The following is a 27,982-nucleotide window of genomic DNA, read 5'->3' as shown; positions in this document are numbered from 1 at the left end:
CCTACGATTTGCAACCAAAGCTGAAGTCCCTCTCTCACCCACTCTCTATCAGAGGAGCTATTCAGCTTAGAGGAGCCCACCAAGTTTTTGGCAAAGCCGCCCTATAACTCATGGAGTTATGATGACAGCCTCTGAAAAGCATTAGTATATTATATCCTGCAGTTCTTTGGTTTCACCTCTGAATTATAAGTGCACCTCTGTTTTGCACAAAAGGCAGCTACAGTGGATCCATTTCAACATTATTATAATCACGTCTTTATTTAAACTCAGAAGTCATTAAAGGGAAAGCCTCTCTTCATTTAGAATGTTGAGCAGATAACGACTAAAATTATCTCTACAGACAAAGACCAGTTAAAACATTTCATAAGAATGAAAATGTTATTGACTTTGATTGTAAAATACCCCAAAAGTAATAATAAATGAATCTTTATTGTGTGTTTTGGTGCAGATCATGTCTCTTACAGGGAGAGGACCATCCAGAACATGTAACAGAAGCTCGTAAAGGGATTTCCCTACAAAGTCAGAGTAGTTGTGATGGGAGATGACAAAATACAGGAGTAAAATCAACAGCATGGCAGAATGAGGCCCATCGAGTTAGGAATTCACTTCCTTCGCTTCCCTATCTGGGCATTTTTCAGCATTCCTGTTGGTGGGACCCAACAACAGAGTGAGGCTCAACCAGACTAACCTAAAGGGCTCATCAGAGGAGACAGTAGTCGGCGAGTAGTCAGCAGCCCGGAGGTCACGACAGCTGGCACAGGCTGGCACAAAAAAAAAAAAAAAAAAACCTCAGAGATAGACAAACTGACAGAGCAGCTACACACAGGTGATGGCTGGTGGTCAGGTGTAGAAGTGCAGGTCCGGAGCAACAGGAGATGGCAGCGGGAGGGATGATGAGATCAGCCGTGTTAGAGTTACCTTGAAGCTGTTGCGATGATATCTCCTCACACCATGGCAACTTCATCAAAAGGCAAATGCTTAAAGAGGTTGATGATACTGGCAGTTGGCATATAAAATTATTTCCATGATATATTTTAACTAGATATACAGAAAGATGGAAAGGCAGGATACCCTTTTTTTGCTAAATATGCTAATTTGATCATTTTTAAAAGCCTTCTGTCATGTAGTTGTTACAGTCATTATTATCACTGAGATGCTAAAAAGCATGAAACAATTGTAAAAAGTATAATTCTTCTCATTATATCATTATGTCTCATTGTTCAATACTTGCTGTATTATGTGTGTGATTTTATCAGACATTATTATCCTCTTTCCAGTGTTCTACCGCTTTGCTGGAAGAAATTGTGACTCAAGCTTTTTGAATGGAAATTCAGGGATCACATTTTTGCAAACGATCGTTCTTCTAAAGATAGAAGTGCAGCTGTGTGTGCGACACTGATTAGCCTTACTGTCAGTAGAGAACCCTCCCACTGCTCCAGAGTCAGAATAGAAGCAGAAAAGCAACTTGTTTCCCCACAAAGATCCTGAATGGAATTGCGTGTTAGTGAAGATAGATGGCTTTAATATGAAGACAGTGCTCCTTCTAACTCCTGATCAGGAGAGGGTGTGTTTGTGTGCGTGTGTGTGTGTCTATGATTAATGAGCAAGTGCTGTGGGCACTTCAGGCTGCATCTTCCAAAGAGGAATACACACACAAATACACAGAGATGGTGTACTATTGACCAGTGCTGGGGCCTTCTCTCGGGGAGAGCTCCGAGGCTGCGAGCCTGGAACAATGCCCAATAATAATCCTCCCCTGGGTTTAATGTGGTGCACGTCTGACCTATTCTGGGAGCCAGATCAGTGCAACTTTGGGGGATGGCATGCGCACACACGAGTGCGCACAAACTCTGACGCAAAATATGGGGGAATCAGGGATAGTAGATGATTATAAAAGGATTAAAAAGTGCACTTCAAGCCATAGCAGCATAACATTTTTAATCAGGAGAAGCCGCAGTGTTTAATCTAAATTTCAGACCTTCAGTTTGAACTTTGATCCATTGTCCTTTCTGTTTTTGTCATGAATGTGTGTCAGGAATCAGAAATTCACTCTTCTTTTTAAAACATTGTGGAAGTAATGAAGTAATCCTTCTATTGCTTTGGACTTCGGGGTGGCAATATGCATGAGGGTTTCTGGCCACAGCTCAGCAAACATGTCCATCCTGCCCCCCGAATGTAATGTATGCAATGTCTAATTTGTGGCTGTCTCCGTCTTTGGTGTGTGTGTTTTGGATGCATAATGAGCAGCAGGTCTGTATGTGTGTGTACTCAGCTACATAAGTCGCATTGAGCACACAGAGATGTTTGTTTGGACACGGCCCAGGGGTTGTGGTGAGCAACACTGAATGCGAATCTAACTTCCTCTCGCTAACAAGAGCGCTCAGTAGGGTACCCTAGATTTTGTGATTTCTCGTGAGACATTTTGGGTTTGGTTCTAATTATGAGACAAAAAGAAAGTGTTCAGCAGCGTTTCTTTCATTTCTCCACAGTGATAAATGATTCATATATGGGTGCATATTTAGCATGTTTAACAGCAAACATTAGCAGTATGAGATGTTGAAGATCACATCCGTGACGATTTACATGAGCTATGTATGTTTTTAAACGTTTTATCCACAGTGGATTTGGTGGAAGCATGAAAGATTTTAAGTGTTTGAGCTGGCGGATGGGGTTTGTCATCTGTCCCTCCAGATGTTCTGATCCCGGTCCCTCTCTGGTTTTATGCAGTGGTTCAGCTTCACAGCTCCTTGCCTTGCTTTCTGCAAGAATTTGCTTTTTCACGAAGCAAAAGATCAAATTTGAAATTAAAATCTCAGAATTTTATCAGTTTTACAGTGGTCTCCACGCTGTACTTCACAAGCCCCATCCGTTAAAAGTGTGTATGAAAGCTCAACCTCTCTCCATTAGCTGGGCTGTATAATGAAGTAATGCTATATATTGCTATGTAATACATACCGTCAGCTTTAACCTGGAGCCAGGAGGTTGTGGGCGGGGCACAAGGTCTGATCCAGAACTGATCCAGAACTTGTCAAAACTGTTTGACAAACTGTGAGTCATAGCGTAGTTTAGTGCACGTCCGTGAACAAAATTTTTACTAAAGTCATTGTGTTGCGTACGTTTCTTATAAAAAGAAGTTCTCTGAAAACAGCTCTGTTTTCAGAATGACATCAGTCTCAGCATGGAGTCGTCCCAGTTCAAATGGAGGATTACGTGGCAGGCATTCAATAAGATGAACAGACATGAGCCTCATGCTGGATAAATGACATAAAGGGCACCTTGAGCCTGACACACACAGACACACACACAAAGAAGGCATGCGGGTTTTGTCCGTGTCGGAGAGCATTTCAGCTCTGTGGCTTAATCCCACAATACAGTGAGGGTGCACACACACACACACAAATTACACAAATATAATAAATATCCAGAGACCAGTAGATCTGTCAAAGCACAGAAAATATAATTTGGTGTTCTTTTTACGTGTATTCATAAGTCACTGTGGTGTGTGTGTCACGACCATGACTCTGTGTGTGGAGTGCTGTGGTGTTATTCATCCATTAAAATGCTGCACAATTTTTAAGGTACTTTTTAAAATTGAATGTCTTTCCATAAAAATATCCTTGAAAAAGAGGATGGGACAGCAAATCAGCTATTAGTGATATATTTTGACATTTTATGTTTTTAATGGGTTAAATAACAATTAATTACATTTTCACAGCGAGCATGTCAGCATAATGACTCCTTTCATTTCATTTTTGCTCTGCTGCACTGCATGATCTGCCTGCCCTGTTTTCTAACTGTCTCCATTTGAGGAGTAAATAGGTTTTATTGAAGGTTCTGTGCATGACGTGCTGCCACATGTTCTTCCCAGCCAAACCCTTAAATGGTAAAAATGCTTAGAACTTCATTCATTGTTTTATGCATCGACCAAGTGAATGCCACATGATGTCATGAACTTATACCATGTTGGGTGCCTGGCTATTGCTCTTTCAAAATGATGTTGTAAAACCAGTTACACTGGAAGTTACACTTCAAGGCTTTTTTTTTTTCTTTTCTTTTCTTTTCTTTTTTTTTTTTTTTAAATCCCCAAGTGATAAATCTTGTGACTTTTTGGATAAAGCTTTCCAGTACATTTGATTAATAAGTAAATAAACCTCTCACACACAGAGAGAGGCAGGAGAGAAAACCCCCTCAGGCAGATTATCATTCAAGACAATGGTTGGATGGTTCCCTGGATGATGCCCTACTTATCCAGGGAAACATAACCGACTCGACTTTTTAAATTTATGAGGTTATTTTGACCAGCTTTACACATGATTATGTACATGTGAGTTACTGTTTAAATCTTATTCGCCAAAGGAAACTGAACAAGATTTAAATGAGAGCGTTAATGGGTATCCAGCTGTTATAAAATACTGTATATGGGAGTACTGACAGTAGGAGAGAAGCTTATATAAAGAGCAGAAACCAGCTGAAGTGTTATACGATGCAATGACATCAGTTGTTTCCTGTAATTTTACAGCCGCTTTAAATACATTGCCGTCCTGACACATATATGTAAGTCAGAACTAGTATTTGGTTAAACCGATTATGCAAAGATTAAATGATCATGTGCAATGTCAGGAGTTTCATCAGATGTGATCACCTTTGTCTTTGTCATTATCACATACAAAATAAACATGCTGATGGGGAGCAGCTCTACTGCGTGTTCTAAGAAACCACCACAACGTTCACCTCACTGACTCAGTGACTCAGATTTAGCCTGCAGTACAGTGAGGCCGCCCTGTCTTGTTCCAGCAGTGGTACGCTGGCTGGCTGAGCGTAAATAAGTGTGGCATGAAGTGAGGACACAGAGCGGGGATGCCACTGAGAGGGAGGAATGTAAAGGCTTTCAACTGAATGGAGCATGGGGGATTTTAAATGAGCTGCACTTTAGGAAGGAGGGAGAGGCTGAGCTCCAGAATGATTGGACTTAATCCACAAATATGATGCTATCACACCCCAAGTGGGACAGCGGATTTTATTTGTGTGTTTCCCTTCTTCTTTCCACACGTGTGTGTGAGGAAGCTAACACTCTGACCTTTCTTCAGTTTTTCTCTCTTACTTCCTACCTTCAACAACACCTCCCCCAAGCACACCTCCTTCCCTCAATTCATCCTGTGCTGTTGCCACAGTCACAGTTGTCATGGTAAATTAGCATCATGTTATGCAGATCCACAGAATCTGCCTCTCCCATGATCCTATGGGAAAAGCTGGGGCCCGATTGTGAAGACGCCAATAACATCTGTCTGTTCCTCTCTCCCCCACCTTTCTGTGTGTGTGTGTGTGTGTGCAAGCGAGAAAGTTTGGATGTGGGGGCGCTTTATTCTTCACTTTCCAGTGTGAAACCAATCTTCTTAGTGTTGCTCCATCTGAGTGATTTTTTTTTTTCCAAGGACATGGAGAGCCCTGGAGAGCTGTATCTTCTCCGCAGATGCTCTCTGCAGCCTCAGGGAGGTGCATTGTTATTCGTCCAACCCAGGAAGATGTATCCAGATTATAGATACTGTACATGCTTGTTGTCAGTTTCACTGACTTTAGTTTCGTTATTAAATCCTGTTATTGGGGCCGTGTTAGCCTCGTTTGAATGGCCTTTCAGTCTAAAGTGCTGTAAACATATGAATACATCTTGAAACACCACTTACAGTATGAATCAGGCATTTACTACCTCGTGAGGTGGTTTTACAAAAGGAAAAAAATTGTACCCTCTCTTCATACAAAATTACATTTTTACTGAACATGAATAGATTTTTTAACTGCTTTGACTTTTCTTTGTATTACTGCTGACAGAAAGTCTGCTCAAATGGAACTGCGGTCCCCATAATGCTTTGGGGTATGTTGCTATGGTTTCAGTAAGATGCACCGTGTAGCCTTTTCAAACCAGCGTCTGATAAGATTGTGTTGAGCTCCTGTTTTATCCATGACTGCATCCATTCTTTTGCAATGTTGCCATCTTGGGGTTTTTGAAACTGGAAGGAACTGTGTTTGCTGTCTGTGGAACAGCCTGTCAATCACACGTTAACCACGCCCTAGTCAATATCCAGCTTTATGGTCTATTTTGCTCTAAATGGGACCATAATCTAAGTAATATTGGATGTTGTATTGAAGAAGATTTTAAACTACAAGCTAATACCACAAACTCATTCGGAAAATATTTGCTGTGACAATTAATGGAGTGTGTTTAAAAAAAAAAAAAAAAAGAAGTATAGCTTTTTCCTGCTGCTAACGTAGCATGCCGACAGGGTGAAAATGTTTCTAGTCACAGCTGCAGTCATATTCACACTCACACTGCTAATCTAGAGAATATCTGACCAAGAGCAGATTTTTGAAGGTTTCACCATCGCACGCTGTGTTTGACAGATCCAAAGTCTTACTAAATCCACCATCACTTGCTGTGTATGGTTTTTATTGCACCACATATGGAGTGAACAGCTAGTTGACCATGAGGAGATATTCACTCTGACAAACAGCATATTCGATTAAAATCGCTCATTCCACTTTTGACTTTAGTCAATCTTCCAGTGATGTGATGTTACATGCTTGCTCGAAGGGAGGAATATTTTTGCTCCTCAGGCATTTCATGTACTGTATAACATCTCTCAGCTCCAACTGCAAACATGGCATTTGATGCTTTTTTTTTTCTGTGGCAGGCCTTTATCATGAGTCAGTTGATTTAACTCCGCCTCAGTAATTCACCCCCACGCTGATCTCGGGGTCTGGTTCCCCGCATGTTTGTTGGCAGCGCTACAAAATGTAGCTGCATCTTCAAACGCAGGTTTGATCAAATGTAGCTGTAACTATGAACAGTCACAATGGAAATAACAACACCACAGGACTTTTCCCTTTACTTTGAATGACAAAGCTTTCCAAAAAAAAAACACAAATCCTTCTGTTACTCATCACTGTTATATTCATATCTTTCCTTCAAAATCATTAGTGGATCATTGCTTTTCACCGGGATCCTATTCTTAAGTATACATCCCCGATATTTTGTGCATTGAGAGATTTGCCTTTAGAGGAAGCTTGTGTGAGTTTTAAGCCAGTTAAAACTATCAAGGGTACTTGGCTTTCTCAAGGTGAATGGTAATCATTGGGGAACACAGCGGCCCTTTTTTTGGGGACCAAATTCTTTCACGGTACTTGAGCAGAACGCAGAGTCTGCAGACTCTGACTCGTCTTTGTCAGTCTGTCTCTTGACACCGCAAACCTCAGAAGAACAGACGTAGCAAAGACATTGTCAAAGACAAATATAGTAAGGAAGAAAAAGGCTGTAGAGAGCAAAGGGGGAGCATGGCAGTGATGAAACAGATGAGACAGAGTGTGAGACAAACAGAATGTAAGAAGAATTCCTGTGAGATTTCTTCTCTCGCTGCCTCCACGATGCTTTGAAAGCTCTGCACAAGGGGAACATCTCAAAGCGAGAGGATGCTGAATAGATTCTCCATGCTTTCCTCCCTCCACAGATCTGTCTGATCCGTTCCCCTTCTCATTGTGTCCTGTTGCTGCCTTTCCCTGCTTCTTCAGTTTCTGCCTCACGCTAACGGATTGGACTGTGTTGTCTGCAGGCAGAGTTCATCTTTTCACTCGGCGACCTTAGCGGGGTGGAAGGATGGAGCCAGATTGATTAAAAATGCAGCTGCATGTCTGGTGACCTTGAAGGCCATGTTACAAAATTTGCAGCTAATAAGACACATTAAGGCTCTTAATCATGGAAGTTTGTTAAAGACGCAGGGGCAGCACGGTGGTTAGGGCTGGTACCCCACAGCAATGAGTTCAATTCCCAGGCCTGGGGCCTTTCTGTGTGGAGTTGGATGTTCTCTCTGTCTTTGTTTCCTCCAGGTAATCTAGTTTGCTCCCAGTCCAAAAACATGCACATCTAGGTTGACTCTAAACTGCTCATAGGCATGAATGTGAATATGAATGGCTTTTTTGTCTGTACGCCTCTATATGTTGGCTCTGCGATGGACCTGTGAAGCGCCCAAGGTGACCCCGCCCTTGCCTGGAACATTAGCTTGGATTTGCTCCAGCACCCCCCACTCACAACCCTGATGGATAAGCTGTTGAAAATTACTTCAAATTAATGACACAGCTGCTGAGAGCATTTTCACTCTTCCTGCATTCTTATTGACTTTGTTTTACTGATAAAATTTGAGAAAAGCACCGGCGCTTTAATCATTTTGTTACAGCCGCTTGTAAAATCCATTAGTTACGACACTGCAAAATGTCACATCGAAAACTTCACAGTGTGTTCTATCAGGTTACATTGTTTTCGACAGAAATAACTATTATGCTTCACCCCTGGGTCTCCCTAAAGGGCACACAACACTCTGCCAATGATCCAGTCAGACCAACAAGACATTTAAAAAATGACTTACTCCACAGAGTTTATTTAATATATATATATATGTACACATAATCACGGCCACAAATTAAATGTTTGGAGACCAAAAAAAATTTGGAACCAGCTATCCAAATCTCCAAACTCAGAGGCAAAAAGTCCTGTGTCATCATGTGAGAAGCTTCTTCCTTTTGCCCCTGCTTGCATAAGCTTTAAAAACCTATCTCATTGAGGTGTAGTTGGTGGAGGGGGGTGTCCTTTTCACGTTGATTGCAGCAGAAAGATCCCCCTCACAGTCAAAAACTTTGACCGATTCTGTTGTTGGAAAGAACATACAAGTCATCTCATGGCTGCCTTCCAGCAAGTATCTCAAGATCCCAGTATTCCCTTCCTGAATCAAAGAATCAGAGAATGAGTCCATGCTTTTTTGCAGAATAGTATCACTTTAACGTTGACCTTTGACCCTTTTGATCTGAAATGTAATCACTTATCATCTCACCATAATAGAAATTTACTTTGAATAACATGCAATCCGTTCCTGTACTCTTGAGTTGTGGGCAGAAGGTGAAAATATTTCCACCTTTGGCTAGCCTCTCTTCATTTCGCCCTTGAAGTCCAAATGAATGTTTGTGTGAAATCTGCAGGCGTTCTTGGATATTTCAGGGGATGGACAGACAACCTGAAAACATGATGCCTCCAGCCAAGTCTGTCACCAGTGCAGTGGCATAAAAAGATCTATTTCAGACACGGTAGCAGCAGATCACATGAGCCCACAGCCTTCTCCCTGGCCGCTAGCTTCAGCGCATGACCGCCATCTCCCTTTGCACTTTTTCCACATTGTTCACCTTGACATGTTTAATTTGCTCCAGGTTGGCCTCTTCCCATTTCCATAGAAAAAGCCACGACTCCTGTATAGCAGCACTGCTAATTGGCATTCACTTTTTCGCCTCGCTCTGGAGTGTACTTGTCAAAGAGACGCTGCCTGACTGACTGTACAGCCTGTGTTCTGTCTCTCACCAAGCAGGCCGGCAGACATGTCGCTGGCCCATCATTCGGCTTGTTGTCAGAGCTGCTGGTTGCAGTCGGCTCCCTTTAGTTGTATGGAACAGAGAGTGCTGTGACTGATGTGTCCTTTCTGTCTGTGTGTCCCTCAGTCACATGTCTGGCTCCGGACTCAGGGACCTCCTCTACATCTGCAGCCCCTTTATCAAACGAGCCTGCACCTTATTCTGCTATGTGAGTACTGTTTTGCTCTTTACATTGGAATTAACCAAACTGGCAGATTTGCACATTTTGGCCAATTGTTTGTTTTCATTTTCCTTCCAACTCTATTTAATTTCAATAAAGTTGTGCTAAAACGCTTTTACACTTTGTGTGATAAGATGTGTCCTCCCTCCTCCAGGTGCTGATCATAATGTCGTTCAGGCTCTGGCTGATGGGAGGATCCATGCCTCTCTTCTCTGAACAGGACAACCCCGCCTCCTTCTCGCCTCACCTGCTTACCAGGTCAGTGTCTTAACACACACAAAGAAAGGGGATGAAAGGGACAGCACAGTAGGACAGGCACTTTTTAAGAAGCTTATATTTCACACCTCAGCTACATTTTCGCTGCACTCAAAATCACATTTAATTTAAAAACATGCATTTGAACATTAATATGTCAGAGATGTAAAGACTCAAAAAATTAATCCCATTGCAATGACAGAATGGGAGCAGGGTCAGCACATCATTGAAATAACATGCATTGAATCTTTCTATTGGCTAAGATAATTTTGTCTTCAGGACTTTACACTGCATGGGAAGAGTTAAATTATACAAACAAGGTTCTGTTTTTAATATATTTTTGTTATTTTCTGTGAAGATTATCAGTATAAATGCTGGCTTAATTTTCATCTTGCAAATTGTACACCATCATTATCACAATAGTCAACAATTAACACAAAGGCAGACAGAAGATTTTGACTCATTATTTTTTTTTTATTTCGCCATGTTTAAACATGAAGTAATTTACTAAAATGGAGACATTTGTAGGTTTCAGCCTTTTAGAGGGTGACAATTTCGGCTAGAGGAAATTGTCACTTTTCAAGAATTTTTCACACCTGAATTGGAACTTTAAAGCTTTTGGTGGAAAGCAAACTTTCCTACAGGAAAAACTTCCTCTTACATGACTGTGGAAAAAAATCTCTTGCTAGCACGTATTTGTATCACGCCCAGTTTTACATATTAAGCCGAAGGTAACAAACCGACAGCAGGACGATCAGTCACTGTTGACAGAGAGGAGTTGATGCTGAGCAGCTCTGGAGTCAGTGATGAGTCGATGGCAGTTAGAAATGAGTTAGTGTGAGAGCTTGAGAGCGTCAGTGGTGAGGCCCGGCGGTCCTCCTGCCAGTGACAGCGTTTGCGTCGTCAGTGAATCAGTATATTATCTGTCATTAGTGCAGCACCAATGAAAAATAGTTCGCCGCTCCCTCGGCCACCTGGGAAATTTACAGCAGACTCACATCCTTTCTGTCATTCCTGCCCACCTTAATTTTCTTTTCTCATTATTTCTGCTCCCTGATCTCAACTACTGTTTTGCCACCTGTATGTCCTGCCTGTGTTTTTGTCTGTCCATCTGTCCTCTGTCTTTGTCCACCTCTCTCCGCCTCTCTTTGGCCGTCCGTGTCCATCACTGACTGTCTATTTCTCACTCTTTCTGTCCTTGCTCCATCCATCCTGCCATTCCTCATTGACATTCTGCGTAAATTTGTGTTTATGTTTGTGTGTGTGTGTGTGTGTGTATTTATGCATGCCACCATGTAGTGGTGATAATCCATCATGTTAGTGTCTCTCTTCATCCTGCTGTCATTACTCTGTACTGCTAGGAAACACGTGTTACTGTGTGTGTGTGTGCGCACGCCCGCATGCATGTTTTTGGTGAGGAGAAAGAAACCAAAGCTAAATGATTTTATATGAGGTTGAGAGTCAAGTTCTTTCTGTCAGTGTCTGTGTATCTTTTCTGTCTTGTGTATGTGTGCGTGACAGACGATGGATTAGAGTAACTGTACTTGATTGTGGTTGGTGAGTCACATTTCATCTTCCTCATCCACTGCAGCCCGAACCCTGCTGTATCCACGAGATACAACACACACATTTGATTAAGCTTTAATGAGAGTTCCAATTCAAAGAATAACTACAACCAAAAGTCAGCTCACTTCCATTTGTGAGACTTTACTTTTGATATGTGGGGAGCTCTTCCTCCTCTTCACGGTTTATTCATCTCAGCTTATCTTGGCTGGAGGTTTTGTTCCTCTGGTCTAGTCAACACCAAACATGCTGGACCACATCTGATGAAGTAAGAAAAAAAAAGCTTTTCTAAATATTGCAAAGAAAGTTCTGTTGTGTGTGTGTGAGAGTGTGTGAGAAGACAACAGAGAGGGATCTGGTCACACCTGAAATCTGGATCCTCTTCCCATTAGTGCAGACTCAGGAGAGCAGAACACCCACACACCATCTGACAAATGACTCATTTTCTCTCTTTGCTCCTTGATGCCTCACTACTATTTTCCTTCTACCCTTATGTTTCTTCTCCTGTCGCTGTTTCTGTGTGTGTATTTGTGAGTTTGTGTAGAAAGTGTGGAAAAGGGAATTGAATTTATGACCCAGACCTGTCAGACAGCAGCAGGTGGGGAACATTCTGCTTCATGTCAGCACCACATTGGAGGGCAGCCTTATCTGTGTGTGTGTGTGTGTGAGAGAGAAAGAGTAGAGAGGAGTCCACTTCAGGTGTTTGTCTGTCTTTCTTTATTTGTGTGGTGCACCTCTTTAATTGCCAATCTGAACAGAGGGCAGGACAACACAGTTTGCCGCAGCGTTAGCTTCTTTTAGTCTTTGTAATATGTTTCCATTGTTGTGCTCAGAGGGGATTTGGCCTGTGTTCCTGCCTCCTTCCTTGTGAGCAGGTGGCTTCATTGCCACGTTAAGCTCGTCCTGGAGAAAATCAATGGCTGACCTGCGGCTGGCTGTCGTAGTATGACTGCTCAGAATTCAGTCCAACACACCCTCTTTCAGAATCAATGAGGCCTTAAGCTCACTGTCTTTTGTGTGTCAACCTTGTTTTTGTTTCGAGGGGGGGGTCGACCTGGAGTTAGAGAGGTACTTGGATTTGCTCAAAGTCAGTTGCAGGAAAGGAATGATTTTTGCACTAACTGCCTTTTCGAAGCCTTCAACCACATCCCACAGCTGGCCAGGTGGAAACAGGAGCTCATGTACACTACCAGTCAAAAGTTTGGACAGACATGGGATGGGAATGGATAGGTGTGTCCAAACTTTTGACAGGTGGTAATGTGATTTGGTTCAACTTCAGTGTTCTCCCCCTGGTCAATGGCCTTTCACCCATATCAAGGAACTCTTTGAGTTCAGACTCATTGACCAGGAGTCAATGGACCGGCTTTCATGTCTGACTACTGAGACCATTCTCTCAATGATATGGCATCGGCTCCTCATTTTGTCCCATTTTCTCTTTGCAGCCACAACTCTTGGGTCAAGGTTGGGAAAAGACGCTGGATGTGGTTACATGTAGATGAACAGGTCGTCACTTTTTCTGTATTAAACCAGACCAGGATCTTTCCCCAACCGTAAGCAAGGACTGTGAGTCTAAACAGAACACGAAACTGGATGTGCTCCTAAAACATCAGATATTTGGAAAGAAAGTAAATGAAAGACATCAGTGAGTATTTAAATGATGTCAAACGTTTAACAACAATTTGTGAATAATACTACATAATCCCTTCAGCAATATATTTTCTATTGTTGAGTTTTTTTGAGGGGGTTTCACTCACCTGCAAAATTCCACAATTTTTCTAGTTGTTAAATAATAAACATATATAATTAATATAATGCTTTATATTCAAGTTCAAGTAAACAGTCAGAGAAACCAAATCTTGTAAGGTCACATAGGGAATATGGCCGAGCTGGGTTTGAGGCGTCGCTGAGGTTTGTGTGTGTGTATATGTTTGTATGTGTGGTCTGCCCTTTCCTCACACCCTGATTTTTCACCTTTTTCTCACTCCTCTTGTCTTTTTTGGGACCTGACCACGTACGTCTCTGTCTGACGCTATCCTGGCTGTTTTAATAGAAGCGGATAGCTGTCACGGCACAGTGCAGATCAATATTCAACACAGGTCTCCAGCCCACTAAGAGAAATGTAGAGAAAGGAAAACGACCAACACAGCAGAGCAAACACAGCAAAATCACAGCAGCATCAGCACCACAGGCTTTTAGCATTCAGTGCACTGTGTGACTGGGCTTTAAATGTCAGGTTGGAGAATTACTCAGGGTCAATACTCAGCTTTGGACCATTGCCTGTTCCTTTCATCCTCAGTTAAATACTTCGGACTGATATCAGCACCATGATTAGAATGACTGATCATATATGGATATATATAATAGATGTATCATCATTGTGTTTCCTACCATTCTGCCTCTCTCATTCATTCTTTCATCCTCCTCCCTTATTCCTCACCAGGATTTTGACCTACTCGTACCTGCTGTCATTTAATGCCTGGCTGCTGCTGGCCCCCATCGTTCTGTGCTATGACTGGCAGGTGGGCAGCATCCCCCTGGTGGAGGCGGTGGGTGATGTACGCAACGTCGCCACCGTGGTGCTGGCCGTCGTGATGGTCGCCCTCTGTCTGCACTGCATCTTCTCACTGCAGGTAAGAACAAGACAGTGACAAGTGGCAAGAAAAGCATGAAAAGTTGGGTTGCTGCCTCCTGATACCAATTCTTGTGTGCTTCATTTATTCAAACAAGTGATGCCCGCGAATAGCCTATCGCGTTCATTTTACCAATACCTTAGTACTGCAGGGAGCAAGCGTTGCCTCGGTTACAGTCTCCCTTGAAGAGACGACTCTGGGGCTGTGACACAGTTGAGATATTTCCAAAGCACAGTAAGTCATGAGCTGTGCCCGGTGTCAGGCAAAAATAACATCTGACGGTTCATTCACTTGTGGTATTAAACATAACAAAGATATTCATTATGTTCAGTGTGCTCTCAATATTCACTATCTATGTTTGTAGCATGGATTCTGTCTTTTCAGCTGATTTGGTTGAGTTTCTGGACAAACCAAAGACTTTCCAAACATCCACCAGCTATTTGGGGTCGCAACAGCTCTTTTCATTTCCTAGCGGCAGAATGCCAACACTTTCCTGCATTTTGGCCCGAAAAAACTCCTGCATGTCATTTGATATGCAGTTTGAGGTTTCTACCTTTGAATGATCTGATTCCTGCGAAAAAAAAAAAAAAATCCTCCTTAAAAAGACTTGATTCATTCAGAACATCCTGAAGGACTTTCTTTCCATGTCTGTGTTACTGAAGATTTTTTTTTTTATTTACTTGTAAGATCTGCACGATAAAAAACAAATGTAGAGCAGTCTATCACGCACTGCCACACAGTCTCATCCTAAGCTTAGGTGTGTGGATGTCTTTTGGAAAGCATAAGCCACGTGTTAACTGTGAGACAGTTTTCAAATCTTCCAATCCTAAACGTGTTAGGGTTAGGATTTCAACAGCTCATTCTTTGTCTGTTCAACCTAATGAGTCTTCTTGAGTTTCCACTACAGAGCACAATGAGCATTTAAGGGGCCATTAATCAGTGCATGCTGAGATCCCACTGAGACTGTTAATTAGAGCTTCATTAAAGATGCGTGTAATGAAAGGGTCACTTCAGCCAGGCTCCTGTATGTTGAAAATACATTGCCATAGACTCACTTCGGTGAAAATGATTCATTTAACAATTCTTCCCATTTACAATGAAAGTAATTAAAGTCTTTAGCTATCCTCACTGCGAACATGGCAACACTAAATATGTTCAATTCCTTAATGAGAACTCACAAACGAACAAGCTACTTAATGTACCACTGTATGAGAAGGATATTTTTTGGATGACTATCTTTTTTATCGCTGCATTATGATTTATTTCAGGGTACTCACAGTTCACCTTCTGGTTACTGAAAAGGTAGCATGCACACCCTCAGTAATACACATAAATAGTCACTTTTCATCGAGGCAGCAAGTATGTGCACAGGCCAGGCTCATCTCATCTATCTCCTGTTCACAGGCTGCTGTGAAAAGTGGATGTTTATCTCTATACAGTTTGCGTTTTCTAAATGCTGGTGTTTTTTTGTTTTAGGGTAAGCGGTTTTCACTCTCAATCAGCCCAAGCTTGTTGTAATACCTCCTGTTCTCGCTTGCCACTACACACTTATTTCTTTTCCCCACTGGGCCTCTCTGCTTATCTTCGTCTCACATTTCAGATGATATTTGGTTGAAGGAGTCTTACTGAACTGTGCTGTAGTTTAGGGGGGAGAAACTGTTCCTCAAACAGAATACTTTTTGGCAAAAAATATCACTTAGTTCCACTAAATGCTACCAGGTACTGCTGCTACGTTTTTCTCAGGCTCTTTATTCTGGAGATCTGTATTCATAGCTGGTAGCATTTTTGCTGCAATGAAAAAGTCATGACTCATATTTCAGAGTCGTGCTCTCAGAGAAGTCAAAATATTCCAAATCATTTTCTCCTCATTCATGAGAAAGAACTTCAGCAGTGTAGTGGAGAGAGCTCTGCGCCTCGAAATATACTTGTAGAATCACTTTATTTGTCCACAGCATTTGTGCATGGAGGTTGTTCTTTGAGTTAAGATCAACTGATGGGCAGCAGCCTAAGAGGACTGCCGGAGGAGCAAGTCAGAATCACACACATGGTCTAAAGGTTCATGTGTAAGCGTCACATAGAGCAACTTAATACACTGTTTTCACTCACAGAATGTATTCACAATCCATAACTTTAGGCAAGCTGCTTCCAGTCTCCATTCTAAGTTAAAATAATCATATCTGGGCTTTAAAGATGGAAATCAGTCAGTCAGTAGTGATGTTGATATAATATTGTTATGTATAATGTTAATGTCCTGAAACAGGACAAAAACTGTTTTTCTTTTTGTTTGTTTTGCTTTTTAATGCATATAATAATGAATTTATCTCGCAAAATGCCCTTTGTGGCTATAGTTTGACTTTTGTCATTAATGTTGTGTAGTCCAGGAATTGTAAATTGGCCAAAATATGAATTCGATCACAGAAAAATAATCATTTGGAGTAGATAGAAAATGCACACCATGCTAATTGTTCAGCTTCAGTTCTCTGTTTCTGATCTAAACAGATTCCTCATCTGAGTATAGGTCTGACTGAGTCTCAGTTTCTCTGTTTCTTCCTTTAACCATCTTCAGCTGACATCAGCTCAGACAGCAGGATCTGTGGGGCTTTCCTTATGGGGGGTATTATTTTGCCAGATTCTGGTTTCATTGTTAACATAGCACGTGCCTAAGGTTCATGATCACCGAATCAGTCTTCTCAGACTTAAGGCGAAGTAGAACAAGTGATTTTTCAATGTTGTTTCTCAACCGATTTGTGTTTAAATTCACTAAGTCTGTGGCTGTGACAGGCTTTTTGTAACGGCAAAAGGCCTTACAAATAGAACGGTCCTGAGTTTATAAGATGAGACTCTTTGGACTCATTTTATAATAAACATTCCTGACTGCAGAGCCTGTAGCACTGCTGGGAGTATGTCCAACTAAACGGTGTGCGTGTATTTTTATCTTTGGAAAGATACTGTGTACTTTATGACCGTGTGAGCCCTGCAGAATGATGTAAGATTGTGTGATGGTCTGGATTTAAATGTTAACTGTACCTCTAAGGGCTGTCAGCGCTGCACATATTGTTGTATGTGTACGAGACAGAAAGAAACATATGTAAACGGTGTGTGCAGAGTCTTTAAGGTCAAAGCTTTCCCTCCTCTGTTTGGCTCATGAATTAAAAATCACTGCCACACATATCCAAACACACGTACATGTCAGGATGAATATGCTTTACAGAAACCTTTTTTCACTGTCTAGTCTAGTTGTGTATAAAAGATCTCTGCTGACACTTTTGTGACCTGTAAAGAAATGAAAATACACGCGCGCACACATATTCACACTCAGATAGAAGTATGCCTGAAATTAGCAAGGGTGACGTACACTGGATGAATGCGTTAGTGACACCCGCATTATGGGATTGGACAACGACAGCAAGCTCTGCTTCTGCGTTTGTATGTGTGTTTGTTTGCGTGTGTTACCAGGCCATCTGTGCTTTTGGCTGCCCTTTCCAATGTGAGCGGCAGGTCTTCATTCAGTCTCCGTCTTTGTTCCCTGGATGGTGCAGCTGGGTCCACTTGCAGAGTCTGGAGATAATTCGTCGTAAATCAGAATGAGCAAAGGAGGTGCTCTAGGTCCTCAGGCAGCTATTCTATTGACTGAGATGAACTAAATCCTCCCTATGGAATCAACACCTCTGGTGTGATTTCTGCTAAACTGGGTAGAGTCTCTCTTTTGGAACGTTTCAATAGCCAACCATCACGTTTCATCTCACTGCTCACCAGCTTTTGGATTTTGTCGGTGATTGTTGCAGGCATGAGTGACAAAACAGATTTGAACCAATGCTTTGAATATTTCTTGGTGCATAAAACCATTGTGTACTACTTTGAAAACAAATAAGTTTGGGGCGGCTTCATAGGAAAGGATTTGTTTTTTGTGACATGCACACCTCTGGATTTATGCTGAAATTGAAATGTAAATTACTGAAAGTAAAAAGACTTTTTGAAAGCCAGCAAAAACATGACAAGCAAAAATGAAATGCACTAAATAAAACAAGTAGTATTTTCTACAAAACTGAGGACTTAAACTCTAAATTAAAAGACTGAAATAACGCTGTGTACTCAACCGACTGTGCTGACTCAAGGAGAATACAAAAGGAGAAGCTACAGTACAATAGAAATATATAAAGTGAGTGTGAAGAGAAGGGATGAAGGGATTCAGCGTAGGTTCTTTTGTACCCTGGTGGATCAGCATTCACAGTTCTATTGGTTTGGATTAATAAACTGTCCCTGATGCTTCCTGTATGTTGATTATAGGCATATTCTGTACTTAAGTAGAAGTACAAATACATGTGTAAAACGATACTCTTGTAAAAGTAGAAGTACTGATTCAACTCCTTTACTCAAGTAAAAGTAAGAAAGTACAGGCTCTGAAATGTATTTTCAAAGTAAAAAGTAAAAATGAATTTTGCCATTATTGAATACATCCTCCTGATAATTTCTGCTACAGTGCAAGTTCTCGGTTCTCTCTTTACCATCCCCTCACTCACTCAATTTCTTCTTGCGGTTACCTGCCCCCCCCTCTTCTTCTCCCTCTTTCCCTCTCTAGTTCGTCATGTCTTTTACGTATGCTTTTCCTTCGTGTCATCTGTGGAGTTTTTTTTTTTTTTTACGAGCCTGTTTTTACAATGTAATGAGTAGAAAGTACATATATTTTTGTATAAATGTAGGGTGTCAAAGTAAAAAGTCTTCAGAAAAATAAATACTCAATATACCTGAAAAATCAAAACAAAGTATTTGTACTCTATTACTTGTCACCTCTGATTCTAAGACTATATTCAGCTCTGTGTTGAACGCATCCAGCAAAATATGGATGAATGCTTTTAACAGCACGTCTATAAAATGTCTTGCAAGTTTAGCTGAGTTGATAAAGGCCCATGCTTGCCCTCCATAGGCCCAGAACAGCTCGCCTGGTTACAGGTCACCACTCTAGTCATTGCCATGTCATCAATAAACATCATTCTCAATCCCTCATGAGAAACAGCGTCACCTGTGGGGAAAGTTATTGCTCTGTTGATTTTTGCACAGAAGTTATTGTGTCACAAAAGAGACTGGAAGATCTCAGGCATTCTTCTGATGCGTAAAGTAGGGGTGTTGTTGTCTGTCACATTGTCATCAAGGATCATACCAATAATTCTGACTCATTATGAGTCAGGTCTACAGTGCCAGGGATGTCCATGGATCCGCTGGTTGTGTCATGTTGAAAGCTTGTACATTGCGGCCAAAGTTTGCTAGACAGTTCAAAACAAGGACTGTCAGTAAATCTTGATGCAGATGACAAATGAGGCCATCTTGTGAAAGGATCACACCAACTGAAAGGCCTGTCAGTATTCTGATGTCATTCACTGTCTATACTAGTATACCCTGGATAGGTCACCAGTCAATCATAGTCTGCCACACACTGACATATAGATAAAACATTCATTCATTTTCACATTTATAATGTAGCGCTGCTAATAAACCCCAATTAATCCTTGAATTAGGGAGGAAAGCTGAGAGAAAAGCTGCTGCAGGCACAAGAAGAACAGCAGAATATCTCCAGAGCATTCGTGCAAACCACTGTTCAACCGTGCTAAGATCTGGAGTTATAAATGTAGTATTATATGAATGCTCCATCCCCCCTGGGTGGACCGAATCCATCTTTGAAGTCTGGCTTCATTTTGATCCCAAGCACGCCTGTAAAGTTTCATCATCGTATCTTCCACAGCTATGACGCTGATATCACAGTGGCAATATCTGGGAAAAAAAAAACAAAAAACAGACAAATAAACACATGCCAAGGACCTCCCAGTACAGTAGGTGTCTCTGAGACCACCCTTAGTCATGATGGCACAGCACCAACCACACAAAATCACGTGCCTTGTAAAGATTCTTATCAAAATTTTGAAAGTGTCTTAGCATGCACTTTTGGAAGAAATTTCTGTGGTTTTTGAAATATCTAAAATGTATTTGCACCATAAACAGTGAAAGAACATATGACAACTCCTCATACAAACCCCTCTGTCTACTGTTTGGGAGTACGCTCATCTTTTCGAAGACATTCGTGGCTGAGGCAGGTACGGGTACATTTTCAGTAACATTTTGCTCCGGGGCTGTCGTGTGAACTCGAGCACCTACCAGTTGTTTCTTGAGGGATTAGATTTCAAGACTTAGATTTCTTCCTTTCCAACATATTCATGGAAGTGACATGATTGTCCCAGTTTTTAGGACTGTATGTTGGAAATTATTCGAGGGGAACTTGGTGAGTCTGCCAGCAGTGGGAGTTCAGCTATACCAGCCACAAGCTACGATGAGACTGTCAAGATGGTTAAATGAACCACCGCAGAGGAGAGCTGAGGCTATGCAGAATAAGAAGAGAAGGAAATCAAAGAAACAACTCAAAGAGGAGCAGATGATCAAACGATAGTGGAAGTAAAAAAGAAAGAAAACAGAGGAAGAAAACAAAAAAGCAAAGTAGAGGGTTGGTTCCAGGCAGTTAGGATGCTTGCCAGCAATTAGAAGTAATGACTTCCCAAATCCACTGGAAAACAAAGTGATGATGTCTTCGTCCCATTAAGTCATAGCCTCACACTTTGCAAAGGAGAAAGCTGCTTTGAGGGCAGGCAGCATCAGATGGTTGAAATCCGGATTCATTTGCAGGTGATTCCCCTAAATCACCGATGAGGATGAGCAGAGGAGAAGATGAAGAACAGATAAAAAAAAAAAAAAAGTGGATTAAATAAGGAATCAACAGAAAAGCAGACATGAAGTGATGGTAGCTGAAAAAGTTATGAAGAAGGGGCGGAGGTATGCCTTCACAATACAAGGGTTTAGTAAGAAATCAATATTATTGACTTCTAGAAAGCTCTGAATATTGGATTTCTGCCCTCCCTTATTATTTCATTGAAGCCCTGATATCAAAAAACTTTTTTTTACAATCATGTACCAAGGTACCAAGTTATCAGGTGAATATGTGACGCTAAAGCCCCAGTCTGGTTTCTTTCTCCAATAGAGATGTGTGTTTAGGTGTGACTTCTCACAACTTCCTCAGTAAAGAAATTATATTTTTAGAATGATTATCGTTCTAATTGTTATTCTTATGATTATTACCCTATGGCTCTTCTTTTTTTTTTATTTTTTTATGTAATTTATGATATCCGCAGCCATTTCCTGAAATGTAACAATTTAGAGGGCGTGACCAGAAGTCAGTCATGAATAGTGGGATATGTGACGTGAGCACTTAGACACAGCTCGAGTTGTCTGCCAGAACTTATCATTCAGTGTTTTCCACTATCAATCCATTAATATCAATTGCATTTTTAAGAAAGCAATGGAGACCAATAATAATTTTACTTTTTAGCAAATATTATGATAGTTTTATTCAAAGCTTATTCTAAATGTATGTTTTTAATGTTACTTGACATAGTTTCAGGAATGAAATAAAAAAATGAATAAAATCACCCGCACTGAACACCATATGATCTCTGTTTCAGCAGTTTGTAGCCTCCATATTCAGCTGACTTAATACACAAGCAAAATTCCTGACCAGTTTTAATGCAGTAAAGCAATCTATCAAAAATAACGGAACACAAACACCCCATTTACAATTGTAATTAGTTCACTGCAGATTGTTTGTGTAAATAACACTAGCAGTCTGTTGTGTCATTAAGTCTCAGTGTGCGTTACTCACTGTAATGTTACCATAGGTCTATAATGATGCAATCAGTAGTTCATTGTTTACATTTGTAGATGTTGGTAATGTTCATGATAGTGTTGATGTCAGGAATCAGCAGCCAGCAGTGTGTTTATATTCCTCCCTTCTATAATATCCAGGCCATTTCCAGCGCAGTATTGCTTCTCCAGCTCAAAGTGCCTCTCGGAGTGTTTGATTGTGGTGTGCGTATGATATCACGGCAGGTCCCTCCCAGTCAGCAATGCCAATGAGCCCGCTGACAGCAGGACAAGCCTCTGATTGGAGCGACGCTAATCAGAACTTCACACTTCTCTTGCTCTCATTACTGCTAATGAGCCAATCCACTCAACCCAGCGAGGGGCTGCCAACTCAGCCAATTAGAGGCCTGTTTGTTCAAACAAACACTGCCATGGTGGGATAACATGGAAAGAGCGAAGGAGGCAGAGGCTGCAGGCATTATGAAATATGAATGGCCTCTCACACACAGGCTCTGTAGAAAAAGGAATTAACTGTAATTTGATAATTTGATCTGCTTAATTGCTTCTCTGTTGCTCTGATGATTGTTAATATTTAAGACAGATTGGTCATGGCTGCTGAATGTTCATGTATCAGTATATCCCTGTGTGTGTCTTGGCATCCTCTGAATATCACATATTGCCAGCCATAATGAATGCACTGTTCTAAATGGTTACACTATTGCCTCATGACTTAGTTTAACTAGAAATCATATTTATGTGTTTGTCCTCTCTCCCTCTATCTCTGCAGAAACAGAAGAGCAGGGAAGTGTTGGTGGGAATGTTGTTTCTGGTGTTCCCCTTCATTCCAGCCAGTAACCTTTTCTTCAGGGTTGGATTTGTCGTGGCAGAGAGGGTTCTCTACATGCCGAGGTGAGCTGAGCATGTGTGTAGCTGACCATCTCCTGTTCATTTTGAATGAGAAAGTATGTCTAAACCTTTGACTGGTAGGGCATATATGTAAATATGCATATAAATAATGAGCGTCCCTGGTGGAAATTTTCAGAATGAATACATGTAATACTCACAAGCCATCAAATAAAAAGCAATGATGGAACATTTATCTGCAAGCGAAGTGGGTGAGGGGTTCAGTTTGCAGTGAAGCAAAAGCGTTTCTGCAGCACATCATCTAACCTTGTGTGAAGGCGGATGTATTGATAGCTGCTCTAAATGGTGTTTTAGAGGTGAGGTGAAAGTCTCCTCCTGGCTGCATAGACCGTTTTCTTCTCTCTCCAAGGACCTGCTCTCTTTTGGGTGCTTTTGTTCTTTTGACATTCTCAAGTCTTCACTTAGCTTTGGAGAGATCAAATAGAAATCCAATCTCAAAAAAACCAAAGTGTGAAATAATCCGAAAAGCGTTTAGGATATATTGAAAATCAGCTGTTAAGTTTTAAGATTCATTCCTGCCAAGGTTTGAAGATTATAATTGAATCTGTGTCGCCAAGACACCTATGTAATCTCTCCTCAGTCCTTCAGTAAGCACTCTGTGAAATTTCCACCCACTGCCTAATATTCTTAATCCATGGTCTGTCTTTGCTGTCCTTGAGATAGCAGCTACTACAGCTTTACTGAGTGACGCTGACACAAGCTATTGTCCTCGCTCACTTTATATTTTGTACATATATGATTAAATATAAGAAGCTCCTGGAACACTTATCTGATCACAGCCCTGACAGATCTGTGTGAGTGAGTGAGCCCGAGGGCAAAGGAGGCCAAAACAAAAACGTTTGACCAATTTGTGCAGGACAAACAGGGATGTAAATGGATGTTTTGTCTCCAGGCGTGACATATAGAGATGAAGTACCATGCACACACCCACTCAGGTCTACAGGCAATTAAAGGTCACCAATCTTCCAGACAGACTCCAGCAACTGAGTGAAGTGAGAAAAAGAAACAGATTGTTTTTTTGCTTTGAAAAGTTCCAAATATTGACAGACTGTGTCGGTCTTATTGAACAGATGGCAAAAGTGGAAAGGTTTAAAGGGATGTCACTGGAAACATATTTAGTGTCTGTAAGTGATCAGTCAGCCGTGGGATAGTAATGATTTGAAAAATTGAACTGTGTGTTTGTGCGGACATCTGCAGGTTTTCAGACACTCAGCAGTAGCATCTCTCTCTCTGCTGTGCGTCAGCGTTCAGTCCATTCACAGTAGAGTCTGTACTTTGTTTTTCTGCTCTCAGTCTTCCCTGTGCTCCTCTCCTCTCAGTCATTACCTCTGTCCGCCTCTCGCCTCCTTTCTCTTTCCATCCCTCTCTCATTATCTCACACTCTCCATCCTTTGTTTTCCCTCTCAGACTGGACTGTTGTTTCTCAGAGCTCACTGTTTCTTTGATTTTTCCTTCTCTCACATTTAATAGGCAGTAAATCCTAAAGGGTTTGTGGAGCATGAAGAGATGTTCCCAATGAATTAAGAGTTCCTATGGGTATATGGGTGACCTTGATTCGGCTCAGAGGCTCCATGGGGTCCACAAGTTTACACAAATACTCTCAGAGCGAATCGCCCCCCCTCAGAGCAGGGGGCTTTAGCTGGAAGCAGATGCCTTCTGGGGGCAGAGCTCAGAGAAATCCCCTGATTTGATCTCACTCTGTGCTCATTTAACCTGCATGGCTAATTGCAGTGTAACTGTCAGCAGATGCTTCTGCTGCTTCCTGGCTCGGTTCAAACATGTCTCAGCTCAGGGAGGACTCAGCCTTTCATACTTGGCTCCTGATGGTTATTGTAGCAGGCCTGATTAACTGGCAAATACTGACACATGTTTATCGACTGTTTCACTGTCTCACACAGGAAAAATTTGCATTACGGAATTGGACTCTCATTTTAATAACTTTAATAACAAATTTTAATACCCTAACATCCCTAGTTCTCATAAGGGCATTTCAGGATAATCTGTCTCCCCTCATTTCTCATCACACACACAAACTAGGCAGAGTCAGGACCAAATATGTCTGGACAGGGACAGAGTCTATTAGTATTATGTTGGTCTCTTCATGTTCACATGTACAGTTGAATACCCATCAGAGCTGCTCTCATTTACAGTTTATTGAGTTTCTGACATTGTAAGAGCTTTGAAATGGTGACATGGCCCACTGGTCTGAGGGTCATTTTAACCAGCTGTAATAATGAGCTGACAGACCTCTCCCATCAATTGACCGGCACACAACACCTCCTCCCTGACCTGCTGCAGCTCTTACACACGTCCACACTGTTGTTGATCCTGTGACACCCCCGTCTCTCTACGCTTAGTCTGACTTTGTGAAGGACCATCAGTAATAATACTCAGAGTTTCAGAGCAATGAAGAGTTCACAATGTAGCCACATCATATTATTTCTCTTTACTCAGACAGAGAGAGAGAGCATCCTTGAAAACTGCCGTTCAACTAAGGTTAAGTTAAATAGACTTAATAAAATGTATAAAAATAAATATTTCTCCCATGAGTGAGTGAGGGCCGAAGCTGACCTTTTATGTGCTCTATCCTGATGGTCTGATCAGGGTGTCTTATACCATCTGTCAATCACACTGTAACCATATCCTCTTCTGGTTTCTGGTCTCATTTTCTCTATATGAGACCATAAATAAAAAAAAATAAACATGTTCTCTTAAAGAAGAATTGAAACTGAGACTTAGTCCATAAAGTCATTAGGAAGCTGTTCGATTTTTTTGACCACACTGTCCTCTGATAGTCTCTAAACACATGAATTGAAGACAAAAACGGTGCTGTGATTTCAGCTGTGTCACCTGGAGAGGCAGCTGGAAGCTCGCTCACATCAGCTGCTGTGTTTTCGTCCGAGAGATTCGCGTCTATGGAAGGGAAATTCTGACACGTGCGCCAGCTCTTTTATCCCTTTTAACCCTAAATAAAAGCAGCAACATGGTTTTCTAAGAAACTCACTTCTGTGGTCTCATGCTTAAAATGGCATTTGCACGCACGCACACACACACACTCACACACATGCTGGTATGTTATCATTCTAGGGAGAGGAGAGGATGGACAAGCCTTTTGTGTCTGGAAGACAAATTGGTGTGTAGCGGTCAAATTTCTGCATGTCTACATCACAGTGTATCAACAAGCAGATTGAGTTGTTTTTCATGAGAGAATTAGTGGAGGATAATCTCATTTTCTGCGGTGTTGATTTGCACTCTTTGTGGCGTCACAACACACACAGGCACGCATATGTGTGTGTGGTTGTGTTGAGTGCAGACCACAGGTAGCTGAGCTGTATATATATGAGTGTTCTGCAGTTTCCTCTTTTGTCAGTCTGTTCTGAATGCGCAGCGTTTCTGCTGCCATGAAGACCAGTAGTTGCTTCAACAAAGCTTCCATTTTACTTTCAAGGTTTCAGTCTAGACTTTTTTTTCCCCAAACTTTTAAGCATGCCCCACAGTCAAGGTTCTGGTGGAGAGACTGATTCTGGACGACAACCCTAACCTCTGCTCCAGACCATCCTCAGTTTTTTTAATGTGGCAGTGGACGATGGCGGGGAGCTCACTGTGGCCACCTCAGATCTCCAGCACAACTCTGATTCGCACCACCATATGGACCACAGTGGCAGGAATCATCTGCTCCTAATCATTGACCAAGGAGATGATTGTTGACCTTAGGAGGAGAAGAATCATGACTAAACCTCATGTCATGACAGGTGATGAGGTTGCCATTGAGGAACACCACAATTGCTTGAGCATGTGCTGGGATTACACAGTGCGTCACAGGAGGATCAATAACCTCACCCACAAGGCCGAGCCAGTCATCGATCAGAACCAGGAGACACTCAGTGAACACACCGCTCTTCATCATGGACCATTCATCCCATTTCCTCCATGACATGCTACAGAGACAACGGTTTTGGAATACACCTCCACGCTTTCATCTGTACATGCTGTGAATACTGTGCATTTATTATACACTACAATTCTGCACAGAACAGTATTCTGCATACCTACCCACACACCCTCCATCAAAAACATGAAATGGATCATAAATTAAAGGAAACAACCGAACAAAAGAGTGTAGAAATGGAAAGATGCCTCTAAAAAAGCAATCAGAGCTCAGTGGATGGAAATTATGTCGAGTATCTATACAATCTTTACTGTCATCTGGACCTGCATGCCCATGATATGAGACATCGCTGATGTCAGTCCCAGGCTTTCTCAGTCTGGCCATAAGATTGTTGATATTTGCAGCATATAATCAATTACAGGCATACAGGAGGAGAGTATCTAAATGTAGATGTAATAATAGAAGGACAGGGAGAACTGAAGAGGAACTTCAGAGATGACAGTTTTTCAGTGATTGGGCAGAAACTCTTTTGACCTTTAATCATGCGTGCTGTCATGGAGACTGATTTGTCTTCTCTTAGACAAACATTCCTCTCTCCTCTTTCCACTTCATGTTGCACTCACCTCTAATCTTTTCTGTTATTTCTTTTGCCTTATCACCATTTCTAAGTCATGCAGGTCTAAGCTGTCCTTGATATTTTCTCTTTTCCCCGTCTTTCCTTATCCTATGATCTTCGCTGTATCTGCGCTTAGGGGGACGTTGCACTAGCATGGAAGCAGTGGGGAAACCTCTGAATGCCTTATCAGGCATTGATCAGGAGCAGGGTGATCAGGGTGAGATCATTTGAGGAGAAGTCAGAATTGGAATGGTGGTTGAGGGAAGGCCGTAAGGAGGATGTTTTACTCCAGTGGTAGATTGAGAATAGATGAATAACATAATTGATTCTTTGCCCCTCCTCCACTTTTTCCATTTCTTTTCTCCTTCTTCTCCTTTTCTCCTTGCTCTTCCTTTGCTCCTCCATCCATCTCCAGTATGGGTTACTGCATCCTGGTGGCTCATGGCCTGGGTCGACTGTGTTCAGTGGTGGGTCGTTGGGGCACCACAGTCCTCAGTGTCTCCATGCTGCTGCTGCTGCTGCTCTTCTCCTGGAAGACTGTCCAGCAGAACCACGTCTGGCTCTCCAGGGAGGCCCTCTTCCGGTAAGGAGAGAAGAGAGAGTGTGAGTGAGTGACTTCATGTGTGATCCTAAATCATCACTTTAAGTTAACATACAGAGTGACTTACAAATAAAATAAAATTTAACGTGATACCAAGTTGGGTTAAAACCATTTAAAACTACCACATCAAAAGTCGCAATCGAGCAAAGTTAAGTTCGGTGATTCACAGAGATTTAAAAGAGTGCTGCCACCGTGCTGCCCA

The 27,982-nt window shown here is 41.7% G+C and overlaps 1 protein-coding gene across 1 annotated transcript in view; it reads left to right on the top strand.

The window, feature by feature from the left end:
* The window catches only part of tmtc1 (transmembrane O-mannosyltransferase targeting cadherins 1), a 105,208-nt gene that overhangs the window by 54,463 nt on the left and 22,763 nt on the right, over window positions 1-27,982 (top strand). Inside the window, exons 5-9 of the mRNA XM_029495390.1 lie at window positions 9,529-9,610; window positions 9,777-9,880; window positions 13,881-14,070; window positions 22,538-22,659; window positions 27,595-27,762. Coding sequence (XP_029351250.1) covers window positions 9,529-9,610; window positions 9,777-9,880; window positions 13,881-14,070; window positions 22,538-22,659; window positions 27,595-27,762 — 666 coding nt within the window. The remainder of the gene's footprint in view (window positions 1-9,528; window positions 9,611-9,776; window positions 9,881-13,880; window positions 14,071-22,537; window positions 22,660-27,594; window positions 27,763-27,982) is intronic.

Source organism: Echeneis naucrates, chromosome 23 (genome assembly GCF_900963305.1).
Source record: "Echeneis naucrates chromosome 23, fEcheNa1.1, whole genome shotgun sequence".
In the NCBI taxonomy this organism is placed as follows: Eukaryota; Metazoa; Chordata; class Actinopteri; order Carangiformes; family Echeneidae; genus Echeneis; species Echeneis naucrates.
Note: the sequence above shows the minus strand (reverse complement) of the source record. Positions and strands in the feature narration are given on the sequence as shown.